This window comes from Anguilla anguilla, chromosome 16, assembly GCF_013347855.1.
Source record: "Anguilla anguilla isolate fAngAng1 chromosome 16, fAngAng1.pri, whole genome shotgun sequence".
NCBI lineage: Eukaryota > Metazoa > Chordata > Actinopteri > Anguilliformes > Anguillidae > Anguilla > Anguilla anguilla.
In genome coordinates, this window is record NC_049216.1 from 18648337 (window position 1) to 18666192 (window position 17856).

Here is a 17856-nt window from a genome sequence, read left to right on the forward strand (position 1 = left end):
GTACATTATTTCTATTTCTATTTTACAGGAGGTAAAAAACTGAACTCAATTAGAAAGTCAATCTTCAGACTCCAAACAAATATGGACTAATGTCATTTAAAAGGTATGTCTGCTTTTTTTCCCCACATGCCAGCATCATATATCTTTTCTTTAGCCACACCATAATACACTAGCAAGCACTGTGATGAGAGTACATTTATGTCTGAACTAGTTCAGTCATATCTTTCCACAGTCAGCTGAAAGATATTTGTGGAGTTTGGTTCCACAATTTCTGGAATTCAGGCAGCAACATTGTCCAATAGAATGGCCCTAGTCCTCTACCACTCTACGCCTGTGCAGTTCTGATAAAATAAGTGCAACCTTATTTTTCCTCTGAACAGAAAGGTAGGTAGAGGAGCAATTGTCCATGTTTTCACAATGTTATGCACCACCATAGCAGAAGGCATCTGTAGGTATCTGTCATTTTCAGAAGTCAAGTCTGCTTTCACACACATCATATTTCAAATGAAAAAAAAAATGCTTCATACGATTCACTTTTAAAGCCCAAGGTCTGCATGGGATATGCATGGCTCTGATCCACGTTCACTTGTGCTGATTGGTTCAGATGTGCACAAGTTTTTTTTCGCCTAAATACACCGGAAATGCAAGGATTACGATCTACATATAATAGTTGGTAGGTGATGTCATGGCATTTCATGGTATTATTGTCTGATTTGAACAAATTGAAAGATTATCCTCATTTATTGCAGAGAAATCACTTTCCCATTGAAAATTGCAAAGAAATGTCTGTTTGGATACATACACTGTATTTATGAATATGGATGGACTGACATTGTTGAATTTATGTCTACCTTATTGTAGGATACTTACGCACCACCCACCGAGGCACTCACCCACATGCCACAAAGAGGAAAAGCAAATGATAAAATCAGCTTTATGTGTATTGACTACTTTGCAGCCACAGTCAATAATAGCCTGAATCACACTATATTAGAAGCATAGTTGTTCAGCTATTTCGTAAACATACCCTAGGTTAGCCTACATGGTGTGGACTATTCACTTTAACAACGTATCGACACACGCACACACACACAATTAATTTTCAATAATAGAATGACATACTTGATTGATTTTATAACATGACGATACAGCAGCATGCGTAGGATCCGAGATCAAAATTAAACATCTCACAATATCACAGTTACATAATTAGACTATAAAGCGCGTTGCGACACGCAAACTTAATTTAAATTATTTATTTATTTTTAAATACCATTTTCATCGACATCATTGGTTCTAGAACGCATTTTGGTTTAAAATAGAACATACTCGCACCACATATTAGAAGGCTTAAAAACAACACACCACTCAATATTTTAAATTGGGACACTAAATATTAAGATTTAAATATGTGGCTAATTATTTACATAAAAGCAGTCGATCTGTTATTTTTCCAAGTTGTGAGCAGTCTTAGTTATGAATGATGATTGTGTACAATTGCTTCCATTACCTCATGTAGCCTAAAACTATTACCATAAAACAACAGCTATTTTATACAGCATGTCAACACACCTATAGCTTCCGTTAAATAGGCTACAAAAGCGAACTCGCATTACTCTGGCCACTTAGCCCACTCTATTCTCTATTCATGCGCTGTCTCACGCCATTTGCTGGACATATACAAATTGTGAGCTACATTTCTGAGGACAAGCGAGACATACCACGGCAAAATGTAAACAGTGTTCTTTTTACCACGTCAAATCAATTTCAGACAAAGGAATTCTGATTTGAATAAAATTACTGTCACTTTAATGGCATTAGCTGTAGGTCCAATACCTGATGGAACTGTAAATGTGTTCGCAACGTGTCTTACATCTTCGGTAAGCTAGATCAAAACACACATACCCATTTCCTTCCAACAAATAATAAAATAATTTCTGTGGGTTATATATATTTTTTTAGAACATCCACCATATTCATTCCTGCATCTGAAGCAGCCACCAGAGGCTACATTCTAAAAATTAAATCTTTTAGCTTCTTCCTAAACTCCTTCCGCGTGAGACAGTAAAGAACTGGGTTTAAACAACTATTGACATGGGCTAGACAGACAGTCACAGGAAACACATAGGTGTGAACAGTGTAGTATGTTTTATCCCAGTAAACCACATTGAATTTGACTAAGACTCCCCAGAACGTGATGGCGTGGTTTGGCATCCAACAAAGAAAGAACGAGAGAACCACGATGGTGACGGATTTTGTGACTTTGGATCTCCGCTTGGAGTTTTTAGTGTTCATGCTCCGCAGGCGGATGAACCGCAGGAGCAGCAAATAGCAGATTGAAACTGTTAGCATCGGTAAGACAAAGCCAATCAAAATTTTTTGAAGATGGTACACGGCAAGCCAGTACTGTCCACGAGGGAATTTCAAGAGGCAGAGTTTCTCTCCAGCTACGTTTCTCACCGTGGAGTATATAGATGTTGGTGCCGTAGCCACGGTCGCCGAGACCCACAGTAGTGCGCTCACCCATTTCACCGAGCAGGATATTTGTCGAGTTTGGTTCTTAAGAGCTGATGCGACAGACCAGTAGCGAGTAATGCTCATGGCAGTGAGAAAGAACACGCTAGCGTACATGTTCATGACGGTGACGGACAGAATGACCTTGCACATCGCATGTCCAAACGGCCAGCTGAAGTCCAGAGCGGTGTCCACCGCCCAGAAGGGCAGGGTCAACACAAACTGGAAGTCCGTCACGGCCAGGTTAAGAATAAAAAAGTTAATTGTGGATTTTTTCCTCCCTTGTTTTACTTTTATGAAGAAAAAAACCAGCAAGTTCCCCACCAACCCAACAGCGCACACCACTGAGTACACAATCGAAATAAAGAACCTGAGAACAGGGCTCCCGTCTGCAGGTACATCTATGTCCTCCAGACTGCTGAACCGGTCGTCATCTGTCAAAGAGCTGTTAAATGTTCCGCTGGTAGTATAATTAAGAATGTCCCCCATTATTTTCAACGAAAATGGGACTACGCGTGGAGAACAACTGAACGGAACGATATGACATCAGCAGAAGCTTTGTGTATTTCGATGTTCTTCTTTGAAACAGCGCACATACTTTTGAAGCCTCCACAATCGATTCACTGTCTTAGTCCTACGAATATTAGCCGAATATGCTCGAAAAGTGTGCCACTCCAGGCTTTTATTACATGTGCGCTTTCGGATTGCCTGCCCCTTGAACGCGCGGATTGGTGAAGTTGTTTTGATTGACTCTGGGTCCAGGCGTCAGAATTAACATTAAACCGTAGCCAATATCAGTGCTCTTACTTGTGGGTTTAGCCCACTTACTGCGCACAAGCTGTTACATTATGCAAATTGTGTAATTATTGGGAATTGATTGATGGGGTTGATCGGAAGGTCATTCGAAATAGAAGATTTAAGACTGAATATGCTTCCGAGTTTTATTCATTACAGCATTATGTATTTGATTTTGCATTGTGCATTTGATGTAATGATATAGGCCGTGCATGATTGCACATTTCTAAAGAATAGCAACCAGCAAAAGTTTTCTGGGCTGGTTCACCTTGAATAGTTGATATAGGCCATTTATTTAAACAAAGGTATAACTTCACCAATGTCGGTGGTCTTAGATGTTACATGCATATTTCTACTTTGAGTAGCCTATATTTGAGTGGCCCGACGACCTTTTTTAGATGAACTATTCCACGTTCCGTAATATATTCCGCACATCGAAGCAACTCACGTCTGATTTTCCTAGACAACATTTTTACATATTTACATAATTTATCAACTGCTGCACAAGTAGCCAACTGACGCCCAGTTTCTTTTACATAAATGACTGAATACGCGTTCTGTAGGCTAATTTAGGCCTAGCTGAAAAACTTAATTATTTTAGAAAACAGAACGACTAGGCTATTCACCGTGTGTCGAAACATTGCTGAACTTCAATGAAAAGATAATTAAAAATAAGATGCATGCAGTTTTCCGAAATTCATTTGCCGGAATGGTCAGGGTCGTGAGATTTAAGTTGCATATCCCAACGCAGAGAAACTTCTTCTATCAATGCATTTTTCCTCGAGCTGGTTGTAGGCTATTTCGATATCAAAACAGACCGGCATCTTTTCTGTTACTACTGTTAGAATTGTATAGAATTGTTTTTCTTTCGTGAATTGGTATTACAGTGCCATCTACCGAGCTATTTAAGAATGGCAGTCATGAAACTCACTTTACCTGGCAAAAAGTCGACAGTTTTTTTCTGTAAGAGTCAGGAGTGCTCCAGTTTTGAACAGAAACTGGGGTAGTCATCTGGCAGTAATATTTACTCAGAATAGATACTTAAGATAAATGGGGGTAGGAAAAAACCTAAAATATTTAGTTAAAGATTAAATGCAATAACCTTTGGTTGCTGGGAAAAATAATGACGCAATCAATGTCAAGTTAGCTGAATGCGTTTTATTACATCTAAACTTCTCTACATAAACAGGTAACATTCAATAGGTAAACAATTTTTTTCCAATGCAGGTAATAAATATTTTTTTCACTTGGTACTTTATACAATCTGACATTGGTCTACTGTACATCTTTTTTCTTCTTCACCTTCTTTTAAAAAGCCATTTTTCTGGTTCGACATGCCCTAAGGAAACAGAGTCAGTGAGTTTAAGGCAGTGAGCACAGACGTAAGCCAATCTTACTTTCAAGGAAAGCTGCGAGCTGGACTGAATATAGTCCACTTAGTGGTATTTTTTATTCATTTTTGTTTGTTTAAAAATATATATGTATAAATTAACAATCTGACGTTTTGGATGCCACAAAAAACAAGAACAAGTATTACTGGAACTTCCTTGTGTGCACAACTTGCCTGAGATCCTTCCAGTAATAATACAAACATTACATTTTACATTTTCCCTTTATTAATCTTGTTCAGACACCGAAATCAATGTGTCAATGTTTTGAAACTTCAAAAAATGGCATCGGCTAGATTTTTTTTAATGTCAAATAATCCTGAAATTTACAGGCACTGACTAAAACCAAATGCCTCGGAAAGTGCCACTCCACAACACTGAAAATATCCTCCAACGACGGTCTGACTGCTCAAAGCTGCATGTCCTGTGTCTCTATGGCAACGGCGTGACAAGAGGTGGGGTTAGGGGGAGGGGCTGAAGGCTGGCCTGTGCTTCACCTGTCCAATAGCGTATGCAATGACATCAGTTCAGTTTAAGCATTAGGAAAGCAAAGGATAACTACACAATCATTCAGGGATGTGATATAAACCAGAATTATAAATTCAAATAATGATTTGGCAGAGGAAGGTATTGTATGCTTTTTTCAGGTAGCATTTTAAAATTGGGAAAGGTGATCATGTCACTTTTTGATGGGATCTTTACTGTAATCACACAGCATTCATAGGTCAATTTGAGACTGATTTTTACAGGGTTTAAAAAAAATGACATCTGATTATACACAACTGACATTGTGCGACCACAGTCAGCTTGACTCATCCTTTATGAGTTGAATTTCAATATAATGTTCGAGCTAAAACAGCATGCAAGAACCTAGCCACAGCAGCAATGAGTGCTCCCATGCTTCATAGACATAATTCTGAATTAACCATGTAAGAGGGAGATGCACACAAAAGAAGCCAAGATGGGTGTTACAATTCATATGATGGACCCAAGGGTCCATTGAAATAGATGTATCATCATTCCAAATAAAGGTACTGTAAAATTAATGCACTCTTGGGCATCAAACACAAATGTGAAGGGATTGCAAAATAAATAAAACAGTGAATGCTTCTGTAAGGGGAACCGAAAGCCGGGTTCTAAAGGGGACCTGGGAGAGCTCCTGCTGCAGGGCTGTGATGGAGGAGGGCGCGGGGCCGAGTTTGGGCTTGGGTTTGGGTTTGGGCTTGGGCTTCTGTTTGGGTTTGGGTTTGGGTTTGGGTTGGAAGCGCACTGCTCAGCGCAAAGCACTGCATTCTCAGTCTGATTAAAGCGGCTGTCACAGGCTATTATATCTCAGTCACTAACATAATTAGACTTTGGAAGGGGAGGAGGAAAGAGAGCGGCAGGCATCTGAGGCCGCGGGAGAGCGGCGCTGCTGAAGAGACTGCCAGTCACACACCGAACGCCGCTCTGGGAGAGCGTCCGCAGAACCCAAACGGACAGCGGGAGCCCCGGCCAATCGCTCTCCGGCCTCAGATCAAAGAACGTTTCACACCGGCCTCCTGCTTTCCCTTCTCCAAAACCTTTACAGAAGTAAATAAACCAAAAGCAGCGCTGGGAACAGCCATTCGAAGTATAAAACGGCGAGGAGGCCATTTGTATGTTGGTGCGTGTAACAAAATCACATTTGGGTCCGGGGCAGGACCGAGTTTGACATGGGCAAATGAAGAGTGCGTCTCAGAGGCCTGGTCTTAGAGGGCTGATCTCAGAGGGCTGATCTCAGAGGCCTGGTCTTAGAGGGCTGATCTCAGAGGGCTGGTCTTAGAGGGCTGATCTCAGAGGGCTTGTCTTAGAGGGCTGATCTCAGAGGGCTGGTCTTAGAGGGCTGATCTCAGAGGGCTTGTCTTAGAGGGCTGATCTCAGAGGGCTTGTCTTAGAGGGCTGATCTCAGAGGGCTGATCTCAGAGGGCTGATCTCAGAGGGCTGATCTCAGAGGGCTGATCTCAGAGGGCTGATCTCAGAGGGCTGATCTCAGCGGGCTGGTCTCTGGGAGTGGTGAGGGAGCTCTCGCGCACGTTGGCCTGACCCTCAGAGATAAGGCCCAGGCAGGCCTAATCTCCCGCCTCACAGCCGTGCTCCACTTCCCTCGGCCCTCTGACTCCACGAGCGCTCGGGCGGGGCGGCGATGGCTGGCCTCCGCCGTGTGTGGACCGTGTGTGGAGCGCGTGTGGAGTGCGTGCCGCTCACCCCAGCTCGCTCTCAGCGGTAATAAACGCTGTGTTATCGGCCACCAGAGCACAGCTGCACAGCTGAAGACAATCAGACGAGCTGGAGATCACTGAGCACTATCGAGCAGAAACATGGTAGAAAACCAGCCTGGCAGACGGGCAGATAAAAGCCATCAGGCTCCTGCAGTACGCAGGTTAAACACTTCACCGCTGAGGAAAGAATCCCGCCCACAGCACCCCAAACAGGCGTCTCTAAAAACACACTGTGTACTGGAGAGTGTTTGCGCTTTAACCTTGCACAGGAGCACTCCTACCAAAGCAGACGGGTGCTGGTTTAGGTGGAGGCTGGGCCAGAGGGACTGGCTACGCTGACTGAGGAGCGTGCCCGCTGAGCACACTGACCAAACGAGAGCTCCACCCCCGAGAAGGCCCGCCCCGCCTGCCCCAGCCCGCCCGCCCCGCCCGCCCCGCCCGCACCCGCGCTGCTGACGGGGGGCCGCGCCCTCCTGGAGAGACAGCGCTAACGCACCGTCCTCATCTGCACCTCATTTTCTGATCCTTCTCTTTTCTACTTCTCTGCTTCCTTTTTTTAAGCCTTGTGCAAGTGGGAACAAAGTGACTAGAGGGGGGGAAATGCTACATTTATACAAATCCTGAAATGCTACGCACCTTCTAAACAAAATATAGTATTTCTATTACTATAATTTCAAGTCGAAAGAATCAAAGAGTATAAATTTCTCATTAAAATTATTACGAAGGGTAGATGAGAGCACAGGCAGTGTTTGGAAAAGTTCAGAAACGGCCTGGTAGGTAAAAGAGGACCCAGAAATGGCATACTTAATCCATCTGTGCATTCTCCTAGAGCCATATCCTGAAAAGGCAAAGGGAATGCTTTCAAACAGTTAATATATGCATATATTTTACATAACTTAAAAGCATAAAATAATCTGCACAGAAAATAATAAAACACATCGTCAATCACCGAGACTTAATTCTTTCTGAGAAAAAGACTCCTACGATTTAAAATGGAAGAGAGATTGGTTACTTTAGAAGCCAAACAGTATCACTGAAAATAATGCCATTGATGTGGAACAATAAAATGAAAAGAAAAAAGAAATGAAGTACAAAAGGCATAATAATAATAATAATAATAATAATAATAATAATAATAATAATAATAATCAAAGGACAACAGACGTATAAGCTTTGAAAAAATCTTCAGTATCCACAGAAAAATATCAACTGAAGTTACTCACTGAACAGGCAAAAGTCCTAAGTTTATGTACAAAAGTAAAACTGAAAATATATTTTTTGTTCTCTGTACACTTCTTCGTTCTTCCCTCCTTTTTTCAGGCGTTTTTCTCTTTAAAAAGACCTTAACTCCTCCCCCTCTCCCCCGCCCCTCCCCCACGCGGTTCGGGTTCACGCCTCTTCTTGCCGTGGCGGTGCGCGGGCCGCGCCCCGGGGTCAGTCTAGCGAGATGACGTCGGGGATGGAGCCGTAGAGGGCGGCGGCCTCGGCGCTTGCCCGGGACGCGGCCGGGTGGGCGTGCCCGTCGCGCAGGCTGCTGGACGACACCAGGCTGCTGCTGCTCCCGTTGCTGCTGCCCCCGTTGACGGGCACCAGCGCGCTGCTGCTCACCGGCGTGCCCGGCTGATCCAGGAACATCTGCGAGGAGCTGTAGGGCAGGAAGCGGTTCAGCAGCAGGTCGTGGTCGTCCGACGCCGAGGCGGCCGCCGCTGCCGCCATCACCATGTTGTAATGCTGCGGGGGGGCGGGGGGGGGGGGGGGGGGGCACAGGGACACACACACACATAGAGTGAGAGGTCCGCAGGCTTCTGAACACTACAACAAAATTCAGCTGCTGAATGTTCCCCGTTTCTCTTGGGCGTTACTGCCCTCTGCTGGTCAATACCCCAACCTGGAATCTTAGATTACACCTACCTGATGATTGTCACCTTGTAAAAAGGAAAAGAAATTCAGATCTGTGGTGGGGGGAAAAAAGAGAACACAACACTTAATCCTCAGTCCACGTGCGTACAGTTTTGCAGTTCATAGCTGTTCAGTTGCCGCTTGTAAGAAATTTAAATTACCATTCAGGGATTAAGCCTGCTGTGAACTGCATAAATTACATCAGAAGCCAGTGCATTCGCAAGATAAGATATGGGCTTTAAGGAGTCAGACCTACGCCTGTGCGGATCTGCTCCACTTAGATAGCGACAGGTGTCTGCCCCGAGCTTTAATATTTATACACTGTGAGCAGTCCTAGTGTGAACGTGGTTCCCATGGAAACGTATATCTGCAGTACAGGTGTGTGTGCGCGTGTGGCTGGGGTTCCGTACCCGACAGGTCGTTGGGCGTGTGGTAGTAGTGGCGGTAGTCCTGAATGAGGGGCGGCGGCGGGGGGATGTAGTTGGTGTCGACGGGGGGCATGCTGGGAGTCCGGGACACTGGTGAAGCTTGTGGGTGGAGATTCAACACCCTGCAGAAGGAAAGGGGAGAAAAACGTGAGCGAGGAGAGGAGAGGAGAGGAGAGGAGAGGAGAGGAGAGGAGAGGAGAGGAGAGGAGAGGAGAGGAGAGGAGAGGAGAGGAGAGGAGAGGAGAGGAGGAATGCTGGAGAGCAAAGCCCATGAGCAAAAGGGCATGAGAGTGAACAGATAAAAGGGCTTCTGCTGTAAGTCAAACCCACATCGGATAGGATTTCAATAAATGATGAGACGGAATAAATTCTTACAGCTTGGGAAGCAACACAAAAGTGAGGTGAAGAGCAAGGAGGCAGGGTGTGAGCGTGCACATCAGGCTAACGGCTAGCACCGTGGGCCTGTGTGCCATTCTGAGATCAGCGCCTGCTGATCCTGCTGATCCTGGGTCAGCTGACGGGACTCACCCCTTGTTGACGGGCGGCGAGGCGGGGGACAGGGAGGGGCAGGTCCTCTTGGGGGGCGGCTGGTCGTCGTCCTCGTCGTCCGAGGAGCTGTCCAGCGTCAGGTCGATCACCTCCACCTTCTTACTGTTGCTGTGGGACGAGCTGTTCCTCTGCTCCGACACGGCTGTCCGACACGCCCCTGCAGCACAGGAGCGCAGCAGAGCGTGTTCACACACCAGCGCAGCAGAGCGTGTTCACACACCAGCGCAGCAGAGCACGTTCACACACCAGCGCAGCAGAGCGTGTTCACACACCAGCGCAGCAGAGCGTGTTCACACACCAGCACAGCAGAGCACGTTCACACACCAGCGCAGCAGAGCACGTTCACACACCAGCGCAGCAGAGCGTGTTCACACACCAGCACAGCAAAGCACGTTCACACACCAGCGCAGCAGAGCACGTTCACACACCAGCGCAGCAGAGCGTGTTCACACACCAGAGCACGTTCACACACCAGCGCAGCAGAGCACGTTCACACACCAGCGCAGCAGAGCGCGTTCACACACCAGCGCAGCAGAGCGCGTTCACACACCAGCGCAGCAGAGCGTGTTCACACACCAGCACAGCAGAGCACGTTCACACACCAGCGCAGCAGAGCACGTTCACACACCAGCGCAGCAGAGCGTGTTCACACACCAGCACAGCAAAGCACGTTCACACACCAGCGCAGCAGAGCGTGTTCACACATCAGAGCACGTTCACACACCAGCGCAGCAGAGCGTGTTCACACACCAGAGCACGTTCACACACCAGCGCAGCAGAGCACGTTCACACACCAGCGCAGCAGAGCACGTTCACACACCAGCGCAGCAGAGCGTGTTCACACACCAGAGCACGTTCACACACCAGCGCAGCAGAGCACGTTCACACACCAGCGCAGCAGAGCACGTTCACACACCAGCGCAGCAGAGCACGTTCACACACCAGCGCAGCAGAGCACGTTCACACACCAGCGCAGCAGAGCGCGTTCACACACCAGCGCAGCAGAGCGCGTTCACACACCAGCGCAGCAGAGCGCGTTCACACACCAGCGCAGCAGAGCGCGTTCACACACCAGCGCAGCAGAGCGCGTTCACACACCAGCGCAGCAGAGCGCGTTCACACACCAGCGCAGCAGAGCGCGTTCACACACCAGAGCACGTTCACACACCAGCGCAGCAGAGCACGTTCACACACCAGCGCAGCAGAGCGTGTTCACACACCAGCGCAGCAGAGCGCGTTCACACACCAGCGCAGCAGAGCGCGTTCACACACCAGCGCAGCAGAGCGTGTTCACACACCAGCGCAGCAGAGCGCGTTCACACACCAGTGCAGCAGAGCGCGTTCACACACCAGGTACATTACCACACGTGCAAATGGCTGCGTATTAACTACAAACGAGTCCTGTCCACTGAATACTGTGTCTCTGCTCTGTATTAAATCAGCCTCTGCAGTGCACGCACAGCACTGCTTTAATCACACGCTCTGCACTCCCACACTCCTCACCCACCTTCCAGCCCGTTATAGGAGGCAGGAACCTCCTGCACTTCCTTTTTCCACCTCATGGGGGCCCAACTCCCGTCCTCCTTAAACTGGATCTCATCACAGTCCACACAGCTGTTGAGAATCTCCATGAACAGCCTGTTTCAAGGAGGGAGGGGGAGAGAGAGAGGGAGGGAGGAAGGAAGAGAGAGAGAGTGAGAGAGACAAAGCACGGGTGTGAGAAAAGGAGAGTAAGAAGAAGGGCAAAAAAGAGTGTAAGAGACTATTGCTGCAGTCAGGGGACAGACATGGCCTGCCCCTGGACCACCACCCACTCTGAAATCTCTAATGACATATTAACCAATACAAACAACACAGCAGAGCCCATGCCAGATAAGAGGCATAAATTCCGGCATAGTGACTTCACCCGGCTTGTCTGGGCTTGTGCGGACTGTCATAGCAACTCCAGACGAGGTGGAGCTTACGCAAGTTGCCATAGCAGCTCTCCAGACAGGGTGGAGCCAGCGCGAGTCGCCGCGGCGACTCCCCAGCCGGGGCAGGGACGTGGCGACCTGCCGCGCGGGGGGGCGGGGGGGGGCACAGACGGGCCGGGGGCTCACCCGTCGATGATGAGGTGCTCGTACGGCGCCTTCTTGTCGCAGACGGGACACACCCAGGTGGGCTTCTTCTCGTTCATCTGGATGTAGAGCGTGGCGTCGAAGCACTGCAGGTGCGAGCAGGTGATGGCCCGGCACGGGATCATCAGCCGCATCTTCCCCAGCTGCCGGACGCAAACACAGGTTAGCGCCGCGGTCGCTACCCACCGCCCAGCCCGCCAGGCTGCAGGGTTAGCACCCAGGGTTAGCGCTTCCGCTCGGGCCTCAAACCCAGGCAGGCTTGCGCAACGCACAAACGAGCACAGCGGCTGCTCGCTAACAGAGACAGAGACGCCAGCCCTCCATTAAACCAGCCCAGGAGAACTCTGAGGCTCAGACACTGGAGCACTATTTAGATGTCATGGAATTACAAGGAAACCTTCCATCTGCATCGGGTTTCCTTGCGTTTTGGTCAGTAGTCCGCATGATAAAAATCGCCTTTAAACAGCTGCGTATGCACTAAGCTCACTTACCCTGTCCCTAACACTCCATGTTAGCCACTGAAGCACACTTTGTGCGAAGAATTAACTTCAACAAAAAGCAGACATTTATTCTTCCTAAGCCAGTCAGCATAGCTTGTTAGCATCCTGACACAATACGACTCACACACGACACCACTTAGTGTTTGACTAAAAAGTGCATTCAACAGTTTGAAACTCCCTTTGTATAACGGACGCTACCAAAACCAGCAGGCTAATTTCTCCTCAGAGAACTGTGCTGAGTGTGGCTGTGATTCCTGGTGCAAATAAATGTAGGAAACACCAGAGAGCTCGTCATGAGTGGGGAATGCAGGATGTGTGCTGGTGTGAAGTGCAAGCTCCTGAGGCACGGACAGGAGAGACGGGCCAGCTGTGTGCGGGAAGCGTGCGGCGCTGTGGGGGCGGGGCTCTGAAGCCCAGTCTGCGTACCGGGCACAGCAGGGACACGCGCAGGCTGGTGGTGGCGATTTCGCTGTCGGGGTCCGCCGTCAGCTTCTCTTTGACTGCGGAGAAAAAGGGGGGGGGGGCACAAACAGAGCGAAACCTGTTAGCGTTAGCCTCCAGCACGCTCAGGGACATCAGGGCCTTCACCTCCGGCACCTTCCCTGGACGAGAATCAAACAGCGCGAGCGCTGTCTCTAAATCCACCCCTCCCACCCCCCCGCTCCTCCTCCTAGGGTCCAGATGAACATTTACACAGTGTCTGAGCGGGGGGCCTATACTTCCTGTCCCGGCCCCTTCACCACTAAACATACAGAGGCCTGAACTCCGTGATCCTCAGAGCCCTCCCACTACAATCAAAACCCCCACCCCACCCCACCCCCCTGCCATAAACCCCGCCCCCAGCCCCCCGCACGCTTACTGAGGGCTCTGGAGTGGTCTGGGTTCCGGATGCCTTTCGACCGTAGTCTCTGCAGCAACACTGTGGAGGTCTGCTGTTTCACCAGGTACACGGCCATGGAGTAGCTCTGAGGGACAGAGGGAGACGCGGCATGTTAAAGCTCGGCTGCGCCTGCACGGGTCACACGCACTATGGGGTGGGGAGTGAAGCACTAGAGCAGCTCTGCGTATCTGCACTGCTCTGCACTGCATATCTGCACTTCTCTGCTCTGCATATCTGCACTGCTCTGCTCTGCTCTGCATATCTGCACTGCTCTGCTCTGCTCTGCATATCTGCACTGCTCTGCACTGCTCTGCTCTGCATATCTGCACTGCTCTGCTCTGCATATCTGCACTGCTCTGCTCTGCGTATCTGCACTGCTCTGCTCTGCTCTGCTCTGCACTGCTCTGCTCTGCACTGCTCTGCTCTGCGTATCTGCACTGCTCTGCTCTGCACTGCTCTGCTCTGCTCTGCATATCTGCACTGCTCTGCTCTGTGTATCTGCACTGCTCTGCTCTGCGTATCTGCACTGCTCTGCACTGCACTGCTCTGCTCTGCTCTGCTCTGCGTATCTGCACTGCTCTGCTCTGTGTATCTGCACTGCTCTGCTCTGCTCTGCTCTGCTCTGTGTATCTGCACTGCTCTGCTCTGCTCTGCGTATCTGCACTGCTCTGCTCTGCACTGCGTATCTGCACTGCTCTGCTCTGTTCACACCTGGCCCAAGCACGCCAGACTGGAGCGGCGCTGGTGGAAGCTCACAAAGCCTGAGAAGCGGGCGGCTGCGGGCAGCTGCCTAACTCCGTCTGGCTTTCTGATGTGGCGGAAACCGCAACAGGTAGACGTTTTAGCAAAGGTATGTCCAGACTGAGTTCAGACATGCGCTTCAATGAAAAAACGAGGCTGGAGAGGGCGTTCTGATACCCAGGAGCGCTCCTGCTTTCGTTCATGCAGACGGCAGAGGTGTGAGGAGCGGAGTAACAGTACAAGGCAGCTGTAATCAGGGTCACACATTACCTGTAGGATCAGCTTCTTCTCACAAACCCCTATTTTGCTGACGAGTGTGTGAGTGGGCGTCTGTGTGCAGATGTGGATGTCTGCCCGCGCTGGAGTGCGAGAGCGTTTATGTGCGCGTTTACAGCTTAAGAGTGTGCAGAAAGGCAGGGGCCTCAGCTGCCACACACAGCACAGCCAGGTGCTCCTATGTCTGAATCTCAACTGGCTGAGCTGTTGGTGCAGCATTAAACAAGAAGCTAGGCCTGAATTATTTCATCAAATTAATAACACTCACTTACTGTGCACAGAATCTCTACAAAGTGCCCTGGATGAGGGAGCATGCTACACAAACAGATAATGTTCTGGAATGACAGAAGCCATTCAGAGCAAAGGCCTTTTAGCGACGCTAGAAGCTAATTAAAAGACTGGCGCAAAATGCAATTTATCTGATATACCACGATTTTACTCCCTGTTCAAAACGAGTTATTAGCATCTCAAAGGGAATTTCTCATTGGCTGCGTAGCGGTGATGTGCCCAGTTTGGCTCCGCCTCCCCTTACCCTTCCGATTTCAGATGTCCATGACACCACAATGGTGTTGGGGACTGTGGTGGACAATCTGACCAGTGAGGTAATGTTGATGGGTCGGCTGGGTCGCTTTGGTTCAACACCATTTTTGGTTGGTGGAAGATATCCCTAGGAGAGAGCAAACAGACATACTGGTCTAATGATCCGAAATCATCTATGGTATTTCCTAATGACAGGTGACAGCCAAACGTTCACATACTATACCACATCAAGCACCCCTTTAATCCTTTTACTTAAATACTCCTTTAATCAACAAGTTTATAAGCTCAGAATAGCATACAGACTATTTATTCCAGCAAAGCCAGATTAAATCATGTTATAAAGCTAAGGCAAAAAGTGGACATTCACTGGGAGAAACTGTGGCATTCAAACACACTGATGTGTGCACATTTAAACAGCACATGGCTCTGATGCGCAGACTCTCTGTCCTTAAACAGCACATGGCTCTGATGCGCAGACTCTCTGTCCTTAAACAGCACATGGCTCTGATGCGCAGACTCTCTGTCCTTAAACAGCACATGGCTCTGATGCGCAGACTCTCTGTCCTTAAACAGCACACGGCTCTGATGCGCAGACTCTCTGTCCTTAAACAGCACATGGCTCTGATGCGCAGACTCTCTGTCCTTAAACAGCACATGGCTCTGATGCGCAGACTCTCTGTCCTTAAACAGCACATGGCTCTGATGCGCAGACTCTGTCCTTAAACAGCACATGGCTCTGATGCACATACTCTCTGTCCTTAAACAGCACATGGCTCTGATGCGCAGACTCTCTGTCCTTAAACAGCACATGGCTCTGATGCGCAGACTCTCTGTCCTTAAACAGCACATGGCTCTGATGCGCAGACTCTCTGTCCTTAAACAGCACATGGCTCTGATGCGCAGACTCTCTGTCCTTAAACAGCACATGGCTCTGATGCGCGGACTTTCTGTCCTTAAATAGCACATGGCTCTGATGCACATACTCTCTGTCCTTAAACAGCACATGGCTCTGATGCGCAGACTCTCTGTCCTTAAACAGCACATGGCTCTGATGCGCAGACTCTCTGTCCTTAAACAGCACATGGCTCTGATGCGCAGACTTTCTGTCCTTAAATAGCACATGGCTCTGATGCACATACTCTCTGTCCTTAAACAGCACATGGCTCTGATGCGCAGACTTTCTGTCCTTAAATAGCACATGGCTCTGATGCGCAGACTCTCTGTCTTTAAGCAGAACGTGGCTCTGATGCGCAGCTCTGCCGCGGCCTGCTCTCGGCCTGGCGCAGTGCCCACTCACCGGGAGGTTGCAGGGCTTGGCGTTTACTTTCACACACAAGTTTGGCGGGAAGTGGTCTTCCTGAGGGCAGCTCGTTTCTGATAAACAAAATCTGGGGGGAGAGACAGAGAAAGGTGGAGCAAGCTTGTCTTTCTGCAACCTTCTGCAGAACTGAGACGGGCCTACAGGACCGCGGCTCACCACAGACCATACAAACACGTCACCGTTTCAAGCTGTGTGTGTGTGTCTGTGTGCATGCCTCTCTATGTGTGTGTGTGTCTGTGTGTGTGTCTGTGTGCATGCCTCTCTATGTGTGTGTGTGTGTCTGTGTGTCTGTGTGTACGTGTCAGTTTGCATGCCTCTCTATGTGTGTGTGTGTCTGTGTCTGTGTCTGTGTGTGTGTGTGTGTCTGTGTGTACGTGTCAGTTTGCATGCCTCTCTATGTGTGTATGTGTCTGTGTGTACGTGTCAGTTTGCATGCCTCTCTATGTGTGTGTGTGTCTGTGTGTCTGTGTGTGTGTCTGTGTCTGTGTGCGTGTGTGTGTGTGTGCGTGAGAGAGAGAGAGAACAACCACGGTGCTGTGTGTTACTGTCACAGTGTGATGCTGAATAAAGGCTGCAGGCTGTAAATTCTGAGATTTCAAACAGAGGTCAAAGTACAAATGTTCCAGGAGTTTATACAGACTGAAAAAACAAATCATCTATTCAACAAAGCATGCTGACGCAGGCTGCAGGCCTCTCTGTGTGTTCATACAATCTGCCTGCGCTACAGACAGGAGACAACAGAGACCATGGCCAGGGCTATGCTAGCAGAACACTGCAAGCTCACTGTACCTTAGCTGGACTTGAACAGTGAAGTCACATTTGGTCCCAGAGATGTCCCTGTGGAGAGAGGACAGGAGAGTCAGTCAGGCCAGAGTGATGGACTCCACAGCAGCATGCACAACAGCGCCACCTGCTGTATAAGGCCGCAGGCAGCACTCTCAGCGCAAGCAGTCTGAGCCATTCCAGGTCTTAGCAGAAGCAGGCTGACGTAACCACCAACCCTGCCTGCACCTGGGACAGTTAGACCTTCAGTTAAACCTGGAATGGCTTGCATTGCGACCCACTGAGAGAGACATTTCCACCCAGCTGTTACATTCATCCACAAAATACACACTTATTATACATACTTATTTATTGGAGTTTTTTGATATGATCAGTTATGTAACCAGTTTAAGAAGGGTAATGAAATCACCCTACGTATGGCAGGGCCACAGACACTGTCCTCTTCCGGAGCGACCCCACCCCTCTCCCCCCCTCCCCACCCCCGCAGAGGAAGCAGAACACTCACATGGAGCTGCTGATCTGCTGGACCTGCTGAGGCGTTAACGCAAAAGCAAAACATGTTTCCTGAAACCGCTGGCTGTTGTCTGAGGCTGCAGAAGAGAAAAACAAGAGAGGAACATGACTCACTGGCTAAATACGGCAACGGGACAGCACACAACACAAAAACAAACCAACATGTACAACAAACACACACACACACGCACACACACACACACACACACACACACACACACACACACACACGCACGCACACGCACACACACACACACACACACACACACACACACAGATACACACACACACACACACTCACTAACACACACACACACACACACACTCACTAACACACACACACACACACACACACACACACTCACTAACACA

The 17856-nt window shown here is 48.8% G+C and overlaps 2 protein-coding genes across 12 annotated transcripts in view; both read right to left on the reverse strand.

The window, feature by feature from the left end:
* Nucleotides 1-916: 916 nt before the first annotated feature.
* Nucleotides 917-7343, reverse strand: rxfp3.3a3 (relaxin family peptide receptor 3.3a3). Its single transcript, XM_035395305.1, has one exon. The coding sequence runs from the start codon at nucleotides 3001-3003 to the stop codon at nucleotides 2008-2010; it is 996 nt and encodes a 331-aa protein (XP_035251196.1). The 5' UTR covers nucleotides 3004-7343; the 3' UTR covers nucleotides 917-2007.
* A 458-nt stretch (nucleotides 7344-7801) lies between these two features.
* pias1b (protein inhibitor of activated STAT, 1b) overlaps nucleotides 7802-17856 on the reverse strand; it is a 41976-nt gene continuing 31921 nt past the window's right edge. For all 11 annotated transcript variants that reach the window (XM_035395313.1, XM_035395307.1, XM_035395312.1 and 8 more), the window contains 12 exons: nucleotides 17477-17561; nucleotides 16978-17025; nucleotides 16165-16255; nucleotides 14860-14994; nucleotides 13290-13395; nucleotides 12857-12930; nucleotides 11913-12073; nucleotides 11321-11451; nucleotides 9793-9970; nucleotides 9247-9386; nucleotides 8849-8889; nucleotides 7802-8668 (listed from right to left, as the gene is read on the reverse strand). In XM_035395313.1, coding sequence (XP_035251204.1) covers nucleotides 8372-8668; nucleotides 8849-8889; nucleotides 9247-9386; nucleotides 9793-9970; nucleotides 11321-11451; nucleotides 11913-12073; nucleotides 12857-12930; nucleotides 13290-13395; nucleotides 14860-14994; nucleotides 16165-16255; nucleotides 16978-17025; nucleotides 17477-17561 — 1487 coding nt within the window. In that variant the 3' untranslated portion in view covers nucleotides 7802-8371. The remainder of the gene's footprint in view (nucleotides 8669-8848; nucleotides 8890-9246; nucleotides 9387-9792; nucleotides 9971-11320; nucleotides 11452-11912; nucleotides 12074-12856; nucleotides 12931-13289; nucleotides 13396-14859; nucleotides 14995-16164; nucleotides 16256-16977; nucleotides 17026-17476; nucleotides 17562-17856) is intronic.